The 25006-nt window shown below is 42.1% G+C and overlaps 2 protein-coding genes across 2 annotated transcripts; one reads left to right on the top strand and one right to left on the bottom strand.

Annotated features, from left to right (window-relative positions):
• Positions 1 to 534: 534 nt before the first annotated feature.
• LOC133454597 (transmembrane protein 150C-like) lies at positions 535 to 12723 on the top strand. The gene is made up of 9 exons (XM_061733320.1): positions 535 to 677; positions 3341 to 3425; positions 3840 to 3893; positions 3970 to 4005; positions 4099 to 4166; positions 8377 to 8504; positions 8576 to 8759; positions 11307 to 11465; positions 12185 to 12723. The coding sequence occupies exons 2-9, from the start codon at positions 3352 to 3354 to the stop codon at positions 12475 to 12477; spliced, it is 996 nt and encodes a 331-aa protein (XP_061589304.1). The 5' UTR covers positions 535 to 677; positions 3341 to 3351; the 3' UTR covers positions 12478 to 12723.
• Positions 12724 to 16139: 3416 nt separating this feature from the next.
• Positions 16140 to 24917, bottom strand: LOC133454596 (enolase-phosphatase E1-like). Its single transcript, XM_061733319.1, has 6 exons — positions 24600 to 24917; positions 23531 to 23632; positions 22313 to 22515; positions 20544 to 20676; positions 20261 to 20384; positions 16140 to 16875 (listed from the first exon to the last, which is right to left on the bottom strand). The coding sequence occupies exons 1-6, from the start codon at positions 24681 to 24683 to the stop codon at positions 16736 to 16738; spliced, it is 786 nt and encodes a 261-aa protein (XP_061589303.1). The 5' UTR covers positions 24684 to 24917; the 3' UTR covers positions 16140 to 16735.
• Positions 24918 to 25006: the final 89 nt, after the last annotated feature.

Here is a 25006-nt window from a genome sequence, read left to right as displayed (position 1 = left end):
ACAGTAAATAGACAAATGACAGCTCTTATTAACATATACTTTAAAAAAAAAAGTGAAAGGTGCAGCAGTATGAGGTAGACATGGTTATTGAAAGGTGCATTAATTTGTTATAGCATATGATTGAGGCTATTATTATTATTATTATTATTACTATTATTACTATTATTATTACTACTATTATTATTATTATTATTATTGCACAGTGATTGATTACTCTGAGAATCTATGAGTGATGAGAGTTCATCAGAGCAAAAGTTACTGCAGTCAACAGTTTGGGAGAAGAAAGGTAGCCGTTATGGAGATTTTTCAGGTAAAAGCAAATCGACAGAGAAATGTAAAACTGTGAAATAAAAATGCCGTGTCAAAAAATTATTTTACACTGCAACCACAAAAGAACTCTAAACAAAATGTTAAAACTGAAAAGAGGGTGATGTTTATGTGTAACTACCATGCTTTTATTTTGAAGGACAGTCCAGGCTCCAGACGGTCCTGACTCAGAAACGAAACCATTTTACTTTTAGCGCGATACGAGATATTAGGAGAGCTACAACACTTCTTCCTTAAGAAACGAGAAAAAAGGCTGTTTAGATTTGAGCTGTAGTATTTGATCTCAGTGGGGATATTTGGGTAATCGACAGCACTTCCGGCTTCTCCCCGCAGAGCCTCGCCGGGGACAGGTAGGTTCCAGCTCTGCTTCTTTACTCGGGTTAGGTTGGATCTGCGATACAGACTTACCACTTGCGGTTGTTTTAATGTCTTTTAAGCAGACACAGTAGGGTCTGTTGTTTGGTCTCGTTATCTTACTTTGTTTGTATGCCATGAACACATGGAAAACAAATTATTATCCAGCAATTCACTTGAATACAAAATAACAAAATGAACTGAATAAAACAAGTATCTTTCTTAAACAGAAACATGTCCTGCTTAACTTAGAGGGGACCTATTATGGCATCTTATACCTATTTTAAACAGGCCTTGAATGTCTTAAGAACAAGCTTTTGATTGTTTTTGCTAAATAAATTAGTAGTAATAGCAATAATAGTAGTAGTAGTAATTAGTAGTAATAGTGCACATTTTAAAGGAGCTGTATGTAAGAGCAATAATAAAACTAATCATAAAATGACCCTGATATGTCAACAGACATTTAAAAATCATGTTCATTTCAAATACTTATGTCACTGACAACAGCACTCAAGCCAGGATATTCCAGTTTAAAAAGAGGAGTTGCAGTCATTTTTTGTTTTGGCCTGAAGCTCCACCCTCCACCTATCTCCCAATCACCAAGTCAGTATTGTTTCGGCATCCGGGTTGCCAGCTCGGCTCTAATTATCGCAGCCATGGCAGCCTACGTTCCTGCTGCATTCTGCAGCCTACCCAGCCCCCCAGTCTCGCGCTCAGAAGGTGTGCCGATTTTTTCCAGTGGCCAGCCGCGGTACTGCAACAAAAAATCCCATGGGGCCCAGAAAGCTTTTTTCCCATAGACCGCAATAGTAAAAGAGAAGCCTCTAAAACTGTTCACAGGACACCTCCAACTGTAATCACCGGCAATTACTAATCTTTGTATTCTATATTTTTAAGTCATGGACTTTATATCCGTCAAAAATGTTTAATAACGGCCAGAAAAGTCAAAGAAAAGTCTCTTTCTGGGCATGACGTCACAGCTGACGTCACATCCGTGCATTCCACGGATGTATTATATTAATATATATTATGTAATTATATTATATCAATACATTAATAATATATGTAATACTATACATGTAATAATATACATTAATTGATATATTATATTAATACATATCATATTAATATTCGCGTCATTGCCCCGGGGCATGATGGGAGGCCCCAGAGCATCATGGGAGGTGACTCAACTGCGCATGCTCTATGGGCCCGTGTATGCGGAAGTAAACCCGGAAGTCAGAGATTTTTTCGGCACATGCGCTGGCTGAGCAGAATGCATTGAAATGAATGGGCGGCCATTTTCAATTTCCCATCCAGTTATTATTATAGATTAGGGCTGGGCGATATGGACCAAAAGTCATATCTCGATATTTTCTAGCTAAATGGCGATACTCGATATATGTCTCGATATTTTTTCTGTGCCTTAATTGGGGTTTCCCCCAAAGCATTATAGCATAGCATCTCTGTTAGCTTCATTTTTTTCTGAGGCAAACCCTTAAAAAAACAGTCAGTTTTAATACAAAGCCTCGTGCCAAATGTCACACAGGTTCCTTTATTAACAGAGGTCTGCACAATATCAAAATGTATAAAACAAATTAAATAAAAATAAACTGCCTGCATATATAGAATAAAAATGCTTCTTGAATAAAATAAAACAAATATCCCTTTCTTGCATAACAATTAAATTAAAATACACTGTGCAATTAATACAATGTAGACACAGGCAAACTTTTCCACTGAGGATGACAGTTGTGCAAATAACAAAACATTTGTGCAAATCTCAAATAAAAAATTCAAGTCAATTTGTCACAAAATAAGCTATATCAAAATCATTAAAAAAAAAAATGTAATTTTTTTTTTTTTTTTTTTTTTTTTTTAAATCGATATAAACAATATTGTCTCATACCATATCGTGTTTGAAAATATATCGATATATATTAAAATCTCGATATATCGCCCAGCCCTATTATAGATCCATGAGCCTACCTGGCAACCTCTGGTCAGGGGGAGGAGGGGGAGGGTACACGCCGCTCAACAATATTTTGAAAGTGACTGCAGTACCAGTTTTGGCCATTTCTTACAGACGGCTCCTTTAACATATTTGTGCCCCAAAGGCCATTACTGTAGGCTACAGTTGTAGTAAAACAGAAAAAAAATAACAATAATATTTTCCATTGGCATTTTATGACTATTTTTTGACTTTCACAGTAATACGGGACAAAGTGCGTCCCTTTTCAGCTCCATATGGGACGCGTACTTACTAGTTTATAAATACGGGAAGATTACGTTTTTCAAGGGACGGTTGGCAACCCTATATCTGACCCGGCAGGATCCACTGACTTGGCAAACACACCCTTTACCGCTTGGTGGTGGTAATGTAGCAGGACTGGCGATGTTATCCGTAGGCTGCCTGAAGTACTTTTGAAGCCTCTTTTCCTCATAAATATTATCAGTCATTGTTATTGAATCCGTCCAAACGTCCTGATATTCAGCTTTGCTACTAAAACAACAGCCGAAATGAGCGCTGCAGAGCTACACTGGGACCAGCAGTGGCGCGACTCGGTTTGACGCGTTGCCAATTTATATGTACTTTCAGAGTAAAAACAGCTAAAAGAAAGTTGAATTTGAAATACTACTTTTTCTTCTTCTGTGGTGTCAGGAGCAGACAGGATGCTGGATTTCAGTCTGTGGGCTCTTCTGCCCCCCCTCTTCTCTGTCGGCGCCGCTTCTGGACTGTGGGCGGTGTAAGTTCACTGAAACATTTTTGTTACTTTCACTTAATATGCTGAATATGAACTCTCACGACACATTTACAGAAAGAAACAAAAAACTGTGACAAACACAAAAAAATACAGAAAAACAATGCAACACAAATGAGACACGCTGTCGGTGTCTTCTGCCTCTGGTCAGTGTGAGTTTTCACTGTCGCATTCCTGCTACACACCAAATGCAGGTTTTTATTGATAACTTTTTTCCCTCATCAACCACTTTCAAATAGAGATGGCAGAGTAAAGGTGCCTTTACTATGACGCTCTAGTTCCAGTCATGAGTCCTGTCGTAGGATGATCAGGGACCTTCTACATGTGATTGTCCAGCTTCTCTCACCTCCTTCGTAGCCTATCACTAACTTCTCTGTGTGTTTTTATGCATTTCAACAGGTACTTTGTTGCTCTCTATTATGAGAAAGTACTACCTCTGGATGCAGAGCAATGGTATGAGTTGAACTTCATCACTGCAGATAAAGATTCAACGGATCACTGGATTAAACATATTCTTTATTTGTTCCAGGAAGGGAAATGGATCCCGATATCCTCCCTTCATAAGGTGCATGTAATTTTAATTAAAAAAAAAAAATCATGTTCATAACAATAAAAGTTAAGACATCGTTATTTTAGATGATGAATCTTCTTGTGTCAGTGTTACAGGACAGTTTCCACCAGCCAGCTGCATCTTCAGCGAGGTCATGAACCTGATGGCGTTTGGAGGTAAATGGAAGGGATGATACAATTCCCACAATTCCACTCCACTCTGATGTCAGGAACCGTTCCCCAGAACTGCCGGTCATCATAGTTGCCGGCTAATTTTTGCTTAAACATAAGCTGAGAAGTTTTAGCAGCATATTGCTCCACCTTTGCTCCACCGCTGAGTACCCAGTGTTAATGAAAACATATACATTTGTGTGAAAAAGTGTTTGCCCCCTTCCTGATTTCTTATTTTTTTGCATGATTGTCACATTTAAATGTTTCAGATCATCAAACAAATTTAAATATTAGACAAAGATAACACAAGCAAACACAAAATGCAGTTTTTAAATGAATGTTTTTATTATTAAGGGGAAAGAAAAGTCCAAACCTACATGGCCCTGTGTGAAAAAGTGATTGCCCCCTAAACCTAATAACTGGCTGGGCCACCCTTAGAAGCAACAACTGCAATCAAGTGTTTGCAATAACTGGCAATGAGTCTTTTACAGCGCTGTGGAGGTCCACTCGTCTTTGCAGAATTGCTGTAATTCAGTCAATTAATCTGATTCATGTCGGGACTTTGACTTGTGTTATCTTTGTCTAATGATGATGATGATGATCTGAAACATTTAAGTGTGACAAACATGCAAAAAAATAAGAAAATCAGGAAGGGGGCAAACACTTTTTCACACAACTGTAGCATTATGGAGCTAGACAGTCTCAATAGTCACAAATGCAACAGAGCTGCAGCTGTTAGCTGTTAGCATGAGGCCATACTACCTGCCGAGGGGAACTCTCGCATGTTATCGCGATAGCTGCATACGTCCCTCCTTCTGCTAATGCCGACTCAGCCCGCGATGTCCTACACTCCAGTGTAAGCAGGCTGCAAACACAGCATCCACATGCCCTCCTCCTAATTACTGGTGACTTCAGTCATGCCTCTCCTTCATCCACACTGCCAACCTTCAGCCAGTATGTCACCTGCAACACCAGAGGAAATAAAACACTGGACCTTTTTTATGCCAACCTTAAAGAGGCATATATATCATCACCCCCCCTTATGGTGCTTTTCCACTAGTACCTATTCAGCCCGACTCGCCTCGGGACGGCTCGTCACGCCTCGTCCCGGCTACACCCGCTTTGTCCTCGTTTGTTTTTCCACAGCCAGGTGAGAAGTGGGTGGGTTGGGGTGAAATTGCTGGGACGTACTCGATTGCGCAACCCCTTTGTTTGTGTCGGCGCAGATGAGAAAATCAGCTGGAGCAGCGAGCGGCTAAGAAAAAAACACAGCTCATGGTAGATCTGATCGTTCCTTATCACCCGTCTACATCCCTTTTTTAATTCTCTCGTCAGCGGCCAGGTTTATGAACATCTGCACCTCGAAGTTGGATCACCAAACAGACGTTTGCGCTGTATAATAAAATCCCCGCGAGTCACTCTCGCGCTGACTCCCGGACATAGATTTAGTGGGCTCTTACAAGTACCTGGGTGTTCACCTGAACAAAAAACTTGACTGTACTATAAACACCCATGTGCGGCCGCCGCAAGGGGTGTGCGAACCGTGCGACCGCACGGGGCCTCGCGCTATGGGCTGTTTTTTTTTTTTTTTTTCTCTCAGTTTTTTTCCCTTATAAATATCAACAGTCACGTTCCATTACAGACCTAAATGTGTACTAGTCTGTGCATATCAATAAATATATGTGCAATGATGCGCGTGTCTGTTGTTCAATACAACTGATGAGACCAAGCGCAGACACAAGCTGCTCTGATCCAGACGGGTGGAGTGTGGAACAAACTGTCACACAATGTCGAGAGAACGAGACAGATTCAGGAAATTTACATCAGGGGATGAAAAAAGAAAAAAACTAAAGAAAATGGAAGAGTTTATATGCCTCTCTGAAAGGCTGGTTTTTATACATTTGTTACAAAAATCACCAATCCGACCGGGTCTCAAGCAGCCGTGGGGCCCCGCATCGAGGCAAGCCCAGATGATGATGAGGCAGGGGAAGGTATCCAATATTTTGCTAATTGGAGAGTTAAAATTGCGCATATAGACACCCGATCCGACCCGAAAAACCCCAAAAATTTCGCGCCCCCCGCGGCCATTTCGCACAGGGCCTCGCAAATCTCCCAGACGGCTCTGCACCCAGGCACTCTACAAGAAATGCCAAAGCAGACTCCACCTTTGGTCCTTTGGAGCGAGGGACGGCCTCCTGAGGACCTGTTATCACTCTGTGGTGGCGGCGGCCATCTTTTATGGTGTGGTCTGCTGGAGCAGCAGCATCACAGCAGCAGAGAGGAAGAGACTGGACAAAGTGGTCCTGGGCTGCAGTCTCCATCCTGTGGCGGTGGTGGGGGACAGGAGGATGGTGGCAAAGCTGTCATCCATCATGGACAATGTCTCCCACCCCCTTCATGAGACTGTCAGAGCCCTGGAGAGCTTCATCAGCGACCGGCTTCGTCACCTGCGATGCGTCACTGAGACGCATCGCAGGTCCTTCCCCCCCGCTGCCATCAGGCCTGCTCACAATAGTAAACAGAGTATAATAAAATGTGCAATATCTGTCTACCTCATACACATCCTACCTGCTTTTTTGCACTGTTTTTCTTTCTTTCCCGTACTGCACTACTTCTTATTTTTCATTCCAATGTATATACTGTTTATATTTAGTAATTATATATATTTAACTTTTTTTTTTTACCCTTTCCCTGCATGTGTGTGTTGTGTGTACTGCTGCTGCACAAAGTGAATTTCCCCACTGAGGGAGGATTATAGGACAATCTAATCTAATGATTTGCAAATGCACAGGACAATTCTCACATGTGTAGGACAAGATACACAAATGTATTTCTGATGTACACAAATATAACATGATTTACAAACGGTTGGTGGTCTGTGGACTTCGCTGCATTTTTGTGTGAATTTTGAGACTCCCCTGACTTGCCTCAATCCACAAATGTCTTTTTCTAAACACTGGATGATCTGCAACCAATCAGATATCTTCCTTGTTTCAGCCAATCATAAGAACTCCCCCCAAGTGGGGGATAATGTACTCATAAGCCAATAACATGAAGCAATTCAAACCACTATATGATGTGAATTTCAGTCAGTTCAACATGGCTTCCAGCCAGGACAGCGGAGCGATAAGTCAAACATCTAATTTAATATGTTTGGCTACTTAGTCCCCTTGTTTGCTATGAGAAGTGTTTAGTTATTAATCTCAAGGAGGTTTCCTTCACCAACTGTGGTTTTATATGTGTGGTTTTGTTGGGTTTTTTTTATTGTTGTTTGGTCTCCCAGTTGCGATACTTTTCACAGGTGATGTTCTGGTTGCTGGTGCACCATGAGTGAGATCAGTGTAGCAGCTAATGATATCTCTGTGTTGTTGTTCCTTGAATTGTTAATAAAATCTGACTTGTCAAATTTAAATAGTCTTCTGAGTCTATTTACATTAAGCTCTGCTGGTTTTACATTATCAGTAAAGCTGAATTTCTTGTCAATGAATGACAGAGTCTGTTGCTCTGAGTCCAGGTAGCAGATGATTCTTTGTGCAGTTATTGTCCCAGGAGCTGTCCTCCCCCCAGGTACAGGAAGAGAGAATACAGTAGTGATACTACCTCCACCAATGCTTCGAAGCACGAGTCAAGGTCGATGGGGTTGTTGTGGTGAAGCAGTGGGCCGGAGCTTGTTTCATGTGACGTCACTAATGACGTTTGAAGCACATCACTGCTTCATTCAGACCCAGTCAGCTGACTGCTTTATTTAAACTTTATTTAAATTTTGCAAGTCAAACTTTATTAACAATTGAAGCAACAACAACTGCTGTCCTTGCTGGAAGCGATTTTGAACTGACTGAAATTCACATGCCTAGTGGCTCAATGTTATTGGCTTATGAGTAAATTGTCGCCCACGTGGGGTGAGTTCTTATGATTGTCATACAAATGCAGCGAAGTCCACAGACCACCAACTGTTTGTATATCAAGTTATATTTGTGTGCATCAGAAATACATTTGGGTATCTTGTCCTACGCACGTGTGAATTGTCATGTGAATTTGTAAATCATCCCGTGCATTTGTGAATCTTGTTCTGTGCATTTGTGAATCAGCCTGTGCATTTGTGTCTATTGAGATTGTTCTAGCTCCATATATAGCATCTTCCACTGCATGAAATGTGTAATGCTGTAGTTTTCACACGGCATCCTGCTGAGATGTTCTTGGATCTCCTCTTTTTCAGCCTTCATCATTGGACTCCTCAGATATGTGCAGCTGAAAAACAGAATAGATAAAGCCTGGTTGAACGCCGTCAGTTTGGTGATTTTCTCCATCGCCTGCTTGGGAATGACCATCGTTGGAAACTTCCAGGTAGCGCCACTTCTGGCTTAAGAATCCAAACTCCAGATCCAAATGCTGATTCACTAACTCTGCTTTGGTAGTTGTTCACGCTGTGGACGGCCCACATGGTGGGCACGGAGATGGCGTTTGGGCTGGGAACGTTGTTCTGCTGGATGCAGTCTTACATCACCCTGAGGGTTAACCTGAAGAACGAGGGGAAGCTCGTCGCCATCGCTCGTTTCCTGCTGTCTGCGTCCATCACCCTCTGTATAATTATCAAATACTGTATCCTTTCATGAACATTACTTCAGATGAGAGGTTGATAGGTGCAAAACAATAATAATAAGAAAGTGAAGATGCTGATTACTTTAGCTAATTCCACAAAACAACACATTACTGACATGTTTTTAAAGCAACTCCATGTAATAATAACAGTTCAGACCACATCGTTGAAGCAGATCACCAGAAAGTTTACGACCGCTTCTCAATTCCAAGTACGCTGAGTTTGGACTTGAGTACTTGGTCGCTCGAATGATTCAGGAGAACGTACTCCAGAAGATAGAGGAACGCTTTTCAGTAGTTCTGCTGTTGGAACTTCAGCGTTCTTGTGTACTCTGACATTACAGCTATGGTAGCAGGCTAACACGTATTCAAAAGCATGTAAAATAAATTGAGCACTAAATAAACGCTGAGCATTAATACGACGCAGAGTGCATCGTGAACGGCTCTGGCTAAAGTGTTTACAACAGGGGTATTCAATTAGATTCGGCCGGGGGCCACATCTGCAAAAGGACTGTATGGAGAGGGCCGCACAATTTGAAAATTTGGGGGTTTTCAAAATGTATTTTGCACTCAAAGACGAAGACTTATGTAAATATAATACTTTGGATTATACATTTGAATATATCTAGTTTACATATGAATTATGTATTAATTGTCTCCAGATTTAGTAATTGTGAATGTTAAATATAATATTCAGATAAAGAAATATTATTTTAAATGCAAGTTCATTTTGAAACCATGCATTGTGCAAACTTAATGAAATTGATATTGACCTACTTTTAATAAAACACGCCATAATGACAAAGCACCACTTTCCACCAAGATTTCCTTATTTGAATATTATATTAAGTATTTTAGTCCATAGTAGCCAGTTTGATGTTATAAATAAGCAACCAAAATATTAACCATAAGCTCCTTTATTAATGACACATCTGTGCATTATATCAGCAAAACAAAACAATCACGAATTATAGGAGGCTTAGAAGTTCCATCTGAAATGCAAAGTAATAAAAATCGCACCTTGTGTGAACGCATTCCTGGCATGTCTGTCTGCCTGTGTGTCTGTCTGTATCTGTTAGCTGTTATTAACTGTTCGGTTTTTTCCCCACTTATTCCATCGAACACCGAAAGTGTTTTTTTTTTTTGCTATTTTCGGCTGAACATTCGGTGCATCACTATTATAAAAAAAAAAAAAAAAAAAAAAAAATATTTTTTTTTTTCAACAAACACCCCCTTTTTTGAAATATGACCAGGGGCCACATAAAAGCTCCTGGCGGGCCACATGTGGCCCGCGGGCCGCCAATTGAATAGCCCTGGTTTACAAGCTGTACTTTATATTGAAAGATCCTTAGTGTTCGTTTGTCTGGTGCACCATAAGAAAACCAGTGAAATAGAATCAAAGTTAATACAAGCTTTTATTATATCATGCACAATATTTTCCGGCCGGAGGTACACTTCTCTCAAACCACAAAGGTAGGAGAGAAAATGCACACGGTGGTCATCGATCTAGTCCTATTTATACTAAAAAGGGAGGTTTTCTTTGTACGTGAACCCCATCTGCCAAACATATCAGACCTTTAGTGTCCCTGTTCACTGTTTCTTCCTTAGGATGTCAACCCAGATAACATAAGACCCCTCAATGTTAAAATATCTGTTTCTCCCCATTGTCTTCACTTAACGAAGAGTAAATATCTGAACTATCTGAACTAAACCCTGCAAATAGAGAAAACAGTCGAGCCATAAACAGGGGCTGACTCTGCGACTAGAGAAAACAGCTGAACTATAGCTGAACTCCTGAATAGGAGATAACTTTGCATAGTGAAAAACCACCAGTGTAGAATCTTGTAGAAAAACCCTTCAAAGTTCAAACTCTTAAACAATTTTGTGAAATCCTAACAATATGCTGTGTTTTTGATGAGTTTTATAGTTTTGTTTTTCAGAATGTATATTGTAAATACACTTAAACAGATATGAAAAGAAAAAAAAACTCCTAAACAGTGAGAGAAAATTTTAAAATAGGCTTGATAACTGTAGTTAGAAGAATTTTAATCTCACATGAAATTATTGTAAAATTACTTTATGTGACACAACTAAGTAGTTATACTCATTTTTTTTAACTTCTTCTCTTTCGCCACTACTCCTGCTTTTTTGATGCCAAATGCAGTCTGGGATATTTGGCTGCAGGGAAACTCCTCAGAGGAAGAGGGGGGTGGAGTAGCGTTGAGCTGCTGACTCCGCCTGCAAAACCAGCTGCTAGAAACAAGAAGACTAGTTTATTTTTTTCACCAAAGTGTGTCAGCAACATTAAATTAAGACATCAGGAAATGTTGTCAATTAAAAAAAAAAAGTCTTTATGTCACTAAGTAACGATTACTCTGCTGAAGTAATCCAATAACTTCTGACCTGTTAAATAATAAATTGAGACATTTCTTCATTCAAGCATTAGTGAACTGCAGAGCCTAGACAGTAAAAGAGCTCAGATTTCCATGTTTGTTTTAGTTTAGGTCTGATGCCCCGTCACCTTTCTCGCCCTTAACTCCACCCGTCCAGCCATGTCCTCCGCAATGGATTCAGCTCGCTGGCAGTGGACCGTGGTCATGCTGTTTCTGGTCTTCATCGGCACATTCGGCATCGAGTTTCGTCATGGCCACTTCTCGTTGCTGTGCACCGATGCAGCGGATCGATCTCTGGCTCACATGTCAAACATTGGTGATTCTGAGAACTCTCAACAGATCAGAGAACAGTTGGGACCACTGTAGGACCACGTTGGACAGCCCTGCGTTTGACCCGTTATGACCCGAGCAACATCTGAGGAAGCAAGAATCATACATTTAAAATAATAAAAACGTAAAAACATTTGAGAGGCTAAACCTTCCAATTTGATTGCAAATTATGACTTTGATGTCATATTTAGGGTGTCTGGGTGTCCGCATGTTGCTGCTTGCTTTAAAAATTATAAACAGACAAGTTGCATCAGGTCAAAAAGTGTTAAACATTAACAGATCAATGAATCAGCGTCTGGATCCCAAAATCTGAAGTAACTACGAACGTTTACTACCACTCTGAAATCATACACATCCCATCCATCCCCGCTCTCCTCTGGTGTCCCCCAGGGCTCTGTCCTGGGCTCTATCCTATTCATTATTTATCTCCTCCCACTTGGACTGATGTTCCACAAACATAAAGTCCATTTCCACTGTTAAACAGACAACACCCAGCTCTACGTTTCTTCCGAACCCACTTCCACGTCCCACCCTCCTCCCTCTGTGGCTGCTTACAGGAAATCAGAGCCTGGTTCTCCTCAAACTTTCTCAAACTTAACAGCAACAAAACGGAGTTAGTCGTCATTGGTTCAAAGTCCACCATCTCCAAACATCCCAGCTTCACCCTCAACATAGACAACTACTCAGTTTTCCCCCTCCCCACAGGCCAAGAGTCTGGGTGTCATCCTCGAACATCGTCCCAGGGGGATTTCCTTCCCTGTACCACAGTCCCTTGGTCGGCCCCGGAGCAGCGAGGCGCTCTGCTGGACAGGACCAGGTCGTTTCTGCCGGTCCCAACCTCGTACCATGGTGCTCCTCAGGTGCGGGTCCCTACTGATCTGCGGGCGGCGGAGTATGTGTTTGTCCGTCACGACGCCCATCGGGGCCCTCTGCGACCTCCCTATGATGGGCCCTACCCCCGGCAGGCCGTCCCCATCGTCAAACCAGACTCCTGCTGACGCCCCTTCCTGCCCTCTGGTGCCTGCTGGAGAGCCGCGGAATCATTTTGGACGGGTCATAAGGGGCCCCAAGTCGTTATTTAGGGCCAGTGCTTGTGAACTCTGGAGGGACGTGTGTGGTGGCCACTCATGAGCAGGACACTGTTTAACTGTTTAACTGTTTAGGTTAGAATTCACAAGAATCTAGCCGTTATTAATGATGACGATGTGTTTTCTGTTAGTGTTCTGTTACCGTTGGTAACGGTCAGTTAGGCTGCGTTCAGACTGCAGGCAAATCTGATATATATCTGATTCCTTCTCATATCCGATTTTCAGGGCTGACTGTCCACATTGTGTTTAGCAAGTGTCCAAATCGGATCTGGCTCTGTTCAGACTGGGCCACATCATTGACTGATCTGACGGGTTGCCGTAGCAACGACGTCGGAGCGGAGGCGTCACCCAGCGCGTGTATTGTGTGAAGTCATGTATTTTTTTTTATATATTAAAAAAATCCCAAAATATCTGTACCGTTTCTGATTGGGTGGGCACTGCGCATCATTTTTAGACATAAAAATGAACGCATACCGCAAAAGTTGTGTCTCGGCGGAGGGACCCGGCGTCCCAGCAAAATGAGAAACAGAGAAAGGTGTTCAGAACAAAACCACCAGCAAACTAACAAACCAACCAACAAAGCTCAGAGTTAACAAAACGAACCAGCAATGAACTGGCAGCCCCGCTCCATAACCTCTCCTCCTAGGAGGAGAGGGGCTGACGGGCTGCAGGTTCAGGCTCAGTCACAGCGACTGAAGGCTGATTTATGGTTCCGCGTTACACCAACGCAGAGCCTACGGCGCCGTAGGGTACGCGGCGACCCTACGTGGAAATGCGGTCTTTTTTTGCTATTAAAACATGATTTGTAATGTGAATTTGCAACACTTAAACTACAAATAATAGTTTTTGACGTGACATCAGAGATTGTACATGCTCTCTGTGAAAGGATGAGTAGCTCCACAACTGGAAATGGGTGGGTGGTTTGGAGCGTCTGGGACAGTCATATCCGATCTGAGTGTTTGGAGCTGTTCAGACTGACACGCATCTGCCCAAATGCGATAATGATCGGATATGAAACTACCTCCCGGAGGTGGTTTCCATCTGGTTTGCAAAAATCGGATCTCATGCGGTTTGGGACTGTTCAGACTTCAAAAGAGTCATCCAGTTTCAATCTGGATGGGCTAAAAATCGGATATTTGCCTGCAGTCTGAACACGGCCTTAATGATGACGATGTGTTTTCTGTTAGTGTTCTGTTACCGTTGGTAACGGTCAGTTAGTTACGAGAGACTGGATTAAACCACACAAGTTTTTTTCTTCGTCCACAAAAAGCGTTTCTCTGCTCTTTTGTTCCCAAACTCCTACAATAGAACATTTCTAGTATTTTTCCTGAGAACTGTAAAATTGTGCAGGGCTGATCTGCAATATATAAGGAATGGGCATTCAGTTATTCACAAGTTATAAAGTATTTTTTTATTTTGTCAGTAAGTATGTTGGACTACTAATTTATGACGAAGTCCCTCTAAAAAACGTGTCAGGAAAAAGGTGCAGAGCGTATGAGTTTGTAGGGCGCATTATCTCGCTGAAACAGTGACTTCACTAATAAAACCAAGTTGAACTTAGTGATTTTCAACATCGTCATATTATATTGTTTAGCCAAAAATAGATACATTATCTCTTCACTATCCATCCTGCAAACGACCGCTGAAAACAGAAAAGTAGTTTTGAAAGTCCATCCTGTCTTCTCTCATCAAAACAAATGCACGCGACAAGGACAGTTTTCCGGCAGTACGCGCTAATGCTCATGGGAAATGTAGTGTTCTTTCTGGTAAAGCACTACCGCTTTTGTCCAAAGGAGCCAAACTCAACAAAAGCTGAAAGTTACATTGTGCTGCTTTAAGAAAGCTTATAGCTAAATATATCTTTTATATGCTCTGTTTTTCAATATATTCTTAAAAAATGTTCATGTTTTATTTTTCTGCTCTTTAGCTTGAGATTATTAAATATAAAGTATGTTATAAATAAAATGTATTATTATTATTATTAATGTAGAAATGGCGAAAAAATGTAAATAACAAAATTTGAGGGTCAATTTTTGGAGGAATGTTTCCTGACTTTTTAGATTAGAAAATCTGAACTGCAGATGCGACGGAGCTCTACATCCTTGTGGCATCTGAGCCAGTGGAACCAGGTGGAGCTTCCCCCTATAGAGATAGTGGCAGCCCCCCTGGACCCCACTGCCCACAGCTCCTAACAGGTGATTTAGTTCCTCTCCGGGCGGCATCACCGTCCAGGATGAAAGGCCGCTCAGAGTCAGGATACGACAACACTGGAGCCTGAATGAGTGTCACCTTGACTGTGGAGAAGGCAGCAGCACAGTTGGTGGACCTGTGCTGACGACATGCCAGGGGGGGAGTCTTGGAGTTTCACGCATACACCAGTAGGTCCTCCAGGTAAACAATGCAACGGCTCCATGGAACATGGCCCGGCCCCCTCTCCATCAGGTATTGGAAAGTAGCTGGTGCATTGCAAAGTCCAAAGGGTGTCACTTTAAACTGCCTTCACTTTTGAATACGCATCCGGGGACAGCTCCACCTGCCAGTAGCCACAGCAAAGGTCAAGGAAGATGAACCAGCGGGACCCAGAGAGGTGGGTGAGAGCATTGTCAGTGTGAGGGAGGGGATAGGAGTCCTTGCGAGTAGGGGTGGGCAAAATATCGATATGGCAATATATCGCAATACTTTTCCACCCGATTCAATATCGATATTCAAAATCTGAATATCGATTTTTTTTTTTTTTTATCCCCGATCTTTTTCCCATTATATCCCCCAATGCTCCTACCTAAGTGACAGTCCTGGGCATTGCCACTCTCTACCAACCCTGGGAGGGCCCTGCACTGAGCTCAGGTTTTATTTCATTTTATAATTTATTTTTTATATAACACAATTGCCTGTCCTTAAAAAATGAAAAATAATGGACAGAGGTTTATTTATTTATGGATTTATATCTATACTGACTGATCACTGTGCCTGTCCTTGGTTTTAGTACCATCTTTCTTGTGTTTATTATCATTTGCCACATAATTAAAGCAACCTCATACTAAATTTAATGTTAATTTCATATGATGTAAATAATATGAAAAACATATACAAATATGTTGTAACTTTAGCTTGTATAGTTATAATAAAACATTGTTTTGACTCAGTTTGTCCCATGAATTGTCACTATAATCTGATGAACGTGCAACTCAGATTTTAAGATACATCACTATCATTTGATGTACATATATACAACTTGGATTTTAAGATGTGTAATGCAGTTTTACATTTTTCGGTGAACTATGTAGAATATAATAATCGGGATATCGCATAATCGGGATATCGCAATGTGTATCGTATCGTGGCTCAAGTGTCGTGATGCGTATCGTATCGTGAGGTCCTTCCCAATACCCACCCCTACTTGCGAGTGCTCTCATTCAGCCAACAGTAGTCAATGCAGAACTGCCTCTCCATCAGGACTACCAGCGTGTTACTGCGAAGACCATCTTTGATATGCAATTGACATTTTGATTCAAAGCAACGCAGGTTTGTGGAGATGCATAACTTTAGATAAATGACCACTTGGACTTTAAGAATCGTGTGATACAAGGCATTTATTAGAAGTTTGCTTCATTGTTAATACAAACTCGCCCACTTTGGCAATGTTTGTTGTTTTTTGCCCCCTTTCTAAACGGTCAACATTACAGATGAGCAACACTGATGGCACATTTCTAACAGACACTGTCCACCCGTGAGGGGATTAAGACATCTAAACGACTTCTACAATGGTTCTACTTTCTCAAACTAGATCAAACTAACACATTTGTAAGTGTACAGGCAGGAATTGTTTACAAAATGGCAACGAACACAGCTTAATCACACACGAACATTTGTAAAGTGGCAAATACACAGTTCATCTAAGAGTTAAAAGGTACAGTGACCTCAACAGTTCTTGTGCAGTTTCCTTCAGGCTTGTCATTAATTTTAGGGCTGTGACCGTTTTATCTACAGCATGTCAGTCCTCTTGAATGGTGATGTCCCACTGTGACATCCTGGAAGGCATCCAGGTCTTAGGTACGAGAGTCCCAGCACCTCCCAGCTGTTTATGTGGAACAACGGAAAACATCAGAGTTGTAAAAAGGGTTGGGTGCAAAGACGAGAAGGAAAGAAAGGTCATGGTTAAGTGAAGTCGTTAAGCTCGTCCAGTCAGCTGAAGTTGGCAAAAGGACGTAATGAGCTTGTAGTGGGCGCTTTCCTCCTCCGTCAGCTCCATGTTTCCAGGCCGGACCACCACCAGAACATTCATCCCGGCTTCTTCTGCCGCTTTGGCCTCTGTAACAACAAACCCAATGGTGAGTACAGACTAGGAATGGGCGATATTTTACCGTTCACGATATACCGTCAAAAAAATTCCCCACGGTAAGAATTTGTAAATTCGCGGTAAAAATGATAAATTCCCGTTGATGACGTTTTTGTGTAACAAACATGGCGGAAAGCGGATCTGAGAGCGAGGAGCTCGTTGTTAAACGAGGCTCCAGCTCTGGAACTGGTTTGGATTTAAAAAGAGTGACGAGGAGCAAACATCATTTACTATGTGCAGAGTCTGCAAAAACAGAAGGAAATGGTTGTTACATTTTGATATAACGTTTGACTATTACGAAAAAAAATTGCAATAGTATCTAATTTGTGGCATGTTCCAACCACAGGTTAATTTGTACATTTTATTTATATTAGAAGAGGTCATCACTGATAGGGTTTTATTTTCAGTGAACTTTTATGTATTTGTCCTGTTTCTTTATTTATCAGGTTGTATTTTTTTCTACTTTGTGATTTTATAAGCTAGAAAAACTTGAAGGACAATGGTTTTTATTACCGTAATTTCGCGACCATAAGGCGCCCTTTTTTTTTTTTTTTTTTTTTTTAAATGTGCCGGTCGCCTTATGAAACGGTGCGCCATATCTATGCTTTGGGTGAAGCCCCGGGGGAGTTGCGGACGTGAAGGAGACCATCCACAGACAAGGGGGAAGGGGGGGTGTGTGAAGCACCCGTGGTCTGCGGACGTGAATGACACCAGCCACAGACGTTAAAGGGGGAAGGTGGGGGGTGTGAAGCACCCATGGTTTGCGGACGTGATTGAGGGGGAAGGGGGGGTGTATAAAGGGACAGGTATGTGCTTCACGCAGAACATTGTTGTCTTAACAACGCTGAAGATGGCAAAGAGACACGCTTATGAAGCACAGTTTAAACTGAAGGCGATCAGCTACGCGGCGGAACATGGGAATCGAGCAGCCGCAAGAGAATATAAAGTTAATGAATCAATGGTTCGCAAGTGGAGGAAGCTGGAAAACGAACTGCGGCAGGTGAAGAAAACGCAGCTGAGCTTCCGCGGACACAAGGCGAGATGGCCGGACTTGGAGGAAAGTTTGGAGAGGTGGGTGATCGAGCAAAGAGCGAGTGGAAGGAGCGTTTCCACGGTCACCATCCGACGGAAAGCAGTAGCGCTGGCGGAGGAGATGGAAATTGAACATTTTCACGGAGGTTCGTCCTGGTGTTTTCGGTTCATGAAGCGGTGCCATCTCTCCATCCGGGCCAGGACAACAGTAGCGCAGCAGCGCCTGGCGGATTACTTGGAGAAAAAAACTGCCACCGATGGTCATTTTTAAAAGAAAAACGTTGCCTAAAGAGACTTTTCCAGCCGGCATCATAATAAGGGCAAATGAAAAGGGCTGGATGGATGAAGAGATGATGATAGAGTGGCTGAGGCAGGTCTATGCGGCGACCAGGTGGTTTTTTCCACACATCACCATCGCTGCTGATCTGTGACTCTATGCGCGCCCATCTCACAGACAGTGTAAAAAAAGAAGTGAAAAACATGAATGCTTTGCTGGCTGTTATTCCGGGAGGTCTGACAAAGGAACTCCAACCGCTGGATGTCGGTGTGAACCGGCCGTTCAAGGTGAGGCTGCGGGCGGCGTGGGAGAGATGGATGACTGAGGGGGAGCACAGCTTCACCAAGAGCGGACGGCAGCGGCGGGCCAGTTATGCCACAGTTTCCACGTGGATTGTTGATGCGTGTGCTAATATATCTGCTGGGACTGTTGTTCGGGCGTTTGCAAAAGCCGGCATTTCAGAGGGGCCGCAGGACACAGAAAGTGACTCTGAAAGCGAGGAATATGGGACTGGCGCAGCTGAATTAGCAGCACTGTTTAATGCAGATACAGAAGATGAAGAGTTTGAAGGATTTGCTTGATGTGTACGGTAAAGTGAAATAAAGTACAATCAAAATAAGTTTTGCTCCCGCTTTATTTTTTAAATAAGCACACGTGCGTGTGTGTTCTGTGTTCTGCAGCGCGTGTGACGCGCACTGCTGCAACCCGACTTCCAGGTTCCCAAAGCGGGATCAGATCAAATTCTCCTGGTTCCCACCCGCTTTAGGAGCAGGGATTTCAGGGGTCTGTCCCAGGTCGGACCAACTTCACCCTGCGAGATTTTCAGGCAAATCTGTCGGTTTGATCTCCGGTAACCAAGATGCAGAGGATGCGCTCAGGAGCCGCCAGGCTCCCGCCGCGGGTTTGCCGGGCCAGGGCGCACCATCCCCGGGGCATATCCGGCCGAAATGCCGCTGGTCTTTCCCCGGGAGCCCTTGCTCCCATACAGGTCGGTGGCTTCGGTCCCAGCCGGTCCGAACAGGTCACATTCCCGGTTAAAGCCGCTGTGACGCGCGCTGCTCCACCCCGCTGGGGAGAGACGGGCTCTGCGCAGTGGATGATCCGCACAACGGGGTATGAAAAGTTTATTTACTGTTGTGCAGAAAGTGTCTGACACCGAGGAAATTCGGACTGGCGCAGCTGAATTAGCGGAGCTCTTTAATGCAGAAACAGAGGTTTTGCTCCAGCTCTATTTTTTAAATAAGCGCTTGTGTGCTTGTGTGTGCGTTCTGCATGTGTGTGCGTTCTGCAGCGGGTGTGTGTGTTTTCCGGCCGGCGTGTTTTGCGGCACGCGTGTGTGCAGCTCTGCTCTGTAGACTGCGCCTTTTGGGTCGGTGCGCCATATGTATGTTTTAAATCTAAAAATGACACACAAAAATGAGGGTGCGCCTTTCCACACGGTGCGCCGAATGGTCGCGAAATTACGGTAATTCTATTTAATTGGTGTAGTTTAGTAGCATTTAGTATTCTTTTAGAGCAGTGTTTTGGGGGCTCCAAAGACTGAATATGGTGATAGATTTATAGTTACAAAGGTGGAGTTGAATTTGTATTTTTTTTATCGTCATTTTTATCGTTATCGGGATAAATGCCAGAAATTATTGTGATACATTTTTTAGTCCATACCGCCCAGCCCTAGTACAGACGCGTCAATTAACCCCACTTTAACAAAGAAAGGTGGACTGTTACTTTGTTCCCCTCTTTATCAACATGGACACTTTATTTGGTGTCCTTGAAGTCTAAAAAGTTAAGTGAAAATTTCCATCTTTGTGTAGAAAGTAAATAAAAAGGAACCTCAACACTGCAAGCTACAGCAATCTAAAAAAGCTCCGACATCACCACCTAGTGTTGGGTTGTGTAATTACGGGCACCCAACGGATGTGTAGGTGTTATTTAGAAATACAAATGTCCCTCTAGACGTGGACTTTTTGCTAAATTAAATAAATATAATTTACGGCAGTGTTTTTGCATTACCGGTGGATTATAAAGTGATTAACCGCTGCCATGGTTACCTCTGGTTACGTCTGTCAGGAAGGTTATTTCTTCAGGCTGACAGCCCATCCTCTCTGCGATCCGCTCGTAGCTTTTGGAATCCACTTTAGCTCCTATCGTGGTGTCAAAGTGGCCGTCGAATAACTGAAGGGGTCAAACAAAATGATCCAGTCAGAAACTGTCGTGTCAAAGCAAAGTCAAGTAAATGTACATGGTAACCCTGTTTAGAGACTGGAGAAGATCAATCCTCTCGTAAATAAAGACGGTTCAATGACAATGTCAGATGGTGAGAGAGTTACTAACTTCTAAAACATCGCCTTCGACAGAGTAACCGAACAGGAGCTTTTGAGCCTCCACGCTTCCTGAGGAGTAAATGTAGACTTTCAGGCTGCGTTCCCGCCACGTTTTGATGGATGGAATCACATCTGGATAGATCCTGTTTGAGAAATTGAAAAAAAAGAGGCTTACAGATTCTGAAAACAAGTCAGAGGAGACAAAATCAATATTCAAAACTTCTTGTACATTATAGTTTGATGCTTTTTCTCTTTAGATTTAGACAGCACATTACACAAAAAAGTAAACGTTATTTATAAATATGGCCTTAATACAGTTAATAATTTTATAAATATTTTCTGGGATGGAAATATTTGCAATTTACACTATACAACACATTTTAATTGATATAAGTTAAAGCAGAACTATTTCTTATTCTTATCTGGGAATTCCCTGGTCAGTAACTGGAAGTGGCTGATCAGGCTTGAAGAAGTCAGATATTCCCTCTTGGTCAATAAATGCATCACACGGACAACACTGCTTGTTTTAAGTTATGCAGCGTTTTAAAAATATGATGAAAATACCTAGCGGAGTGTTAAAAACTAAAATTTAAGGGAAAGCAAAAGGAATTCAACCCTTAAAAAAGCCTTAAGCTTCCGCCATCTTTATCTGGTTGAAGTAAAAAAAAAAAAAAAAAAGTTAAGTAATTAGAGGGAAAGTTGTGATGCTTCTGGCTGTTTCTGGTTGAGGAAACAGAAATCTAACAAATCCCATATTACACAACATTAAGTAGGAATTACTTCTTCCAGCTAGAGAGCCAATGAAATGAGGACGTTTGGTCAAATTACCATAATGAATTAAAATAAGCTAAGCCCACCCAGCTAAAACAGCCAACTGTGACTGGTAAAAGCCGGCTGCTCGGGGCAATTTGTCCCGCCCAATTACAAAATGATGCCGCACTAAAGAAGGATAAATAGGCTTCAAAAACATTCTCCAGGATGACATCACAGAGGGCTTGTCCAGTTCTTATACAGTCTGCGATTAAAACCGATGTTTGAACATCTGATGTTGGCGTCATGTTCATGATAATTCTGACTGCTCCGTTTTTATGACACGCCTGCTTTAAAAGTAAGACTACAGAAGTTACTTTAATTTAAGTTTAAAGTTTGTGAAAAGCACATTTTTCAATGCAACGTTAGATTCTGAGAAGACGTATTTAAAAGATAATAATAATAATAATAATAGCTATAATTGGTTTTATAGACCAAACTATGGTGTTATTTCTGGTCAAAGCTGTCACCTGCTGCAGTTTGGGAGATTTTTCTAAGACAAATGTTCAATTAAACAAAAAAAAAAAATTCTATCCAGTTTCAAAAATTAATACATAGCAAGTACAATAACACATAAGATAAAAACATGCAATCTGCCTGGAAAAGTGCAGTTTGTGCTTCCTCATAACTATTTTAGATCCATAATTTAGATTCACAGAAGAATCCCAAACAGCCACGAGCGATGAGAGGAATGACTGTCTAAAAACTCCAGCTTATGGTGGAGAACACCTTCAAATAAATCACAGATCCATCTACATAAGTGCAGACATGTAGAATCCAGTTTGGTCTCTCACACCACACCTTATGCTCGGACTACTGATGCATTCAAGATTTCATGTTTGCGTTTGTATAAAGACAGACCTTGTTACAGTTTCTGAGCTTCTGGCAGCAGATCCGTTAAATTCATGATGCAAGTTTGAGGAGAGCTCGTGTGCAGGAATAAGCAAGGAAGACGACCAGCGTACTTACTCGCCTTTGATTCTCCCAGAAGAATACGCCGCCCGCCACATGTGACCCTGCAGCTGTTTGAGTGCCGTGGACTTCCTGTCCGCCGCCATCTGCCACAGCACGTTTTCTACGACTTCCCTGATGGCCTTCTCCTCGTCCGTGTGGACCGTCTGGTCCACGGCGTGGACAGGACACGCCCGGTTCTGCTTCATGTCCTCTTCCATCTGCAAGGACAGTGAAGCTTACTGAGAACTGCATGTCATGTTTATGTTGCACCCTGGAAATATTTCGTTTAGATTATAGTTTTTCAAGTGATGGATAAAACACTGACAGCATTTTATTCATTTATTTAATGTATTTCATTTATCCACCCAATTGTATTGTGCCTAGTTATTTTTGTTCAAGCACTAAATGTCCAGAGGATTTACATCACTGTTAGAGAAAAGAGAAAAAGCAGCTCTGTAACGTGACGGTGCTTGTGTGTGTGTGGATACCCGGCTGCTCTAGAGAGAACAGTCCAAGAGAAATACGTGCAGCGTGGGGCAAATAAAGTTGCAAAACAGAAGATGGGTCCTGTCTGTTTTAGGAGTCTAACATTTACACCAACGTTTAATCTAACTTCTTACCCAAGTGATACAAAACATTGAAAATTTAAGCCAAACCCAATAATAGATGGCTTCTGCCTGGAAGAAAGCGATACCGAGTGGAAAGTTCATATTTTTTATCTTCATACATGTTCAGGAGAATAAAACAATCTAAGATGCTGAGATGAAAACCCCTGGTTCCTTCTCATTTTATGTTTTAAGTCTCTGTTGGGTGCACTACTGTTTTTTTTGTTTTTTCTTCAAAAACATGTTCTTTATCTTATTGCTTATTACTGATTATTGACATGATTATTGATTTGTAAGAATCCACATTGATATCCACAGTTATCCTGTTTTATCTTTTATTTATTATTTTTTGTCTCTGGCCTCACTGTTAACGAGCCACGATGTTGTTGTTATTGTGTGTTGTCTGTGTTGTCTGTTTTTGATCATCAAAAAAAAGTCTCCGTTGGGTGGGACTGTTTGCTGATTTTATTTTGGCTTTGTGAATTTCCAATTTTATATGTGGTCGAGTTTTTCCACCCCACTTATATCTCAGATGAAACCTCCATGCACAAATCAAAATCCCCCACATTAGTAAACTTTAATATTTCAGTGAGGATTGCCATTTTAAAGATGCATCATCCTTGTCCACCTGTTTCTTCAGGAGATGAACATCTTGTTTGCACTCATCTTCTTCCCAGTGGGAGGACAGGTGATCCTCCAGGTGTTCCCTGATGTAGGGAAACAGGATGTCCTACAGCAAGAAAACAAACAAAACTTAGACTGAAGGTGGGCTACTAAATGATTTTACTTCTGTTACAGTCTGCATTTAAACCAGAGTCACTCAGGTGGGATTGGTTGGTGTGGGGGGTAATGATTCAATCCAGAAACCGATGGTGATCACGGGTGTGCAGGCAGGGGCGAAAATCCCGGGGGGGACAAGTCCCCCCCATTAGTAAAGCTGTCCCCCCCTAGAATAATTTGAGACAGAATTAATAATTTTGGAACAATGCAGTAGTATTTAGTAGTGGTGCACCAAAATGAAAATTTGTGGCCGAAACCGAAATCGAAAATAATAATAAACAGTCAAATCTCATTACACTTAAAACAGGACTCATCACTGGAAAAAAAACAACAATTTTCACCTGTTTCAAGTAAATTTTCACTTGAAATAAGTAGAAAAATCTGCCAGTGGAACAAGATTTATCTTCTCATTACAAGCAAAAAAATCTTGTTCCATTGGCAGATTTTTCTACTTATTGAAAATCTACTTGAAACAGGTGAAAATTGTTGTTTTTTCCAGTGATGAGTCTGGTTTTAAGTGTAATGAGATTTTTTAAACTAAAAATGAGACATTTTAACTAGAAATAAGACAAATATTCTTGTTAAGATTTTGGGTTTTTGCAGTGTATTATGTCAGATGTGCTGTATTATTGCCACCTTCCATTTAATACCATTGTTTTGTATTGCTCTAAGAAAGGTCTTCTGCCCGTTTGCGAGATAGAGATGGAAATGTCAAAATGCTGTATTAAAAGGAAGGCTAAAACTTTTATTCCTTGTCCCCCACTGGATTTATTCTCTAAAATGTTACTGTTTATTGTCCCCCCCAACTATGAAACAGGATTTTCGCCCCTGTGTGCAGGTAATAAAGGCAGATTACATGGTTACATTGATCAGACACGGTTAAAGGGAGGCGGCTGCACGCAGAGCCGTAAATGCACCTTGACAAACGTGATCGGGGTGGTGGTTCCCTCGATATCCAGCAGCAGAGCGCCGGTGCACGCGGGGATCGAGGCGGCGGCCATTCCTGCCCGAGCTGGGAGCGTCTCCGCGGGGTTACAGCAGCAGCCGGGGCCGGGTCCTCCTGCTCCCTCAGGCCGCTCACACACACACAAGCACAAACCGCACAGCGAGTCGAGCAGGTACTTGGATGCTCGCCGTCAGCGGGCGTTTTGTTTCATCGTATCGCTGCTAACTTGCAAACACAAAGCGACGACCAGCTCACGTGGTCGGATGGCAGATGGCCGGTTCAGCCTCCGGGCCGGCAGGGGGCGCTACCGGTGTCTGCCAAAAAGTGATTGCCTGCCAGAATCTGATTTCTCCCCTGAAAATGGGTCTTTTTACCTGC

Source organism: Cololabis saira, chromosome 11 (genome assembly GCF_033807715.1).
Source record: "Cololabis saira isolate AMF1-May2022 chromosome 11, fColSai1.1, whole genome shotgun sequence".
NCBI classification, from domain to species: Eukaryota; Metazoa; Chordata; class Actinopteri; order Beloniformes; family Belonidae; genus Cololabis; species Cololabis saira.
The sequence above is the reverse complement of the archived record's forward strand: the minus strand, read 5'-3'. Positions and strand labels throughout refer to the sequence as shown.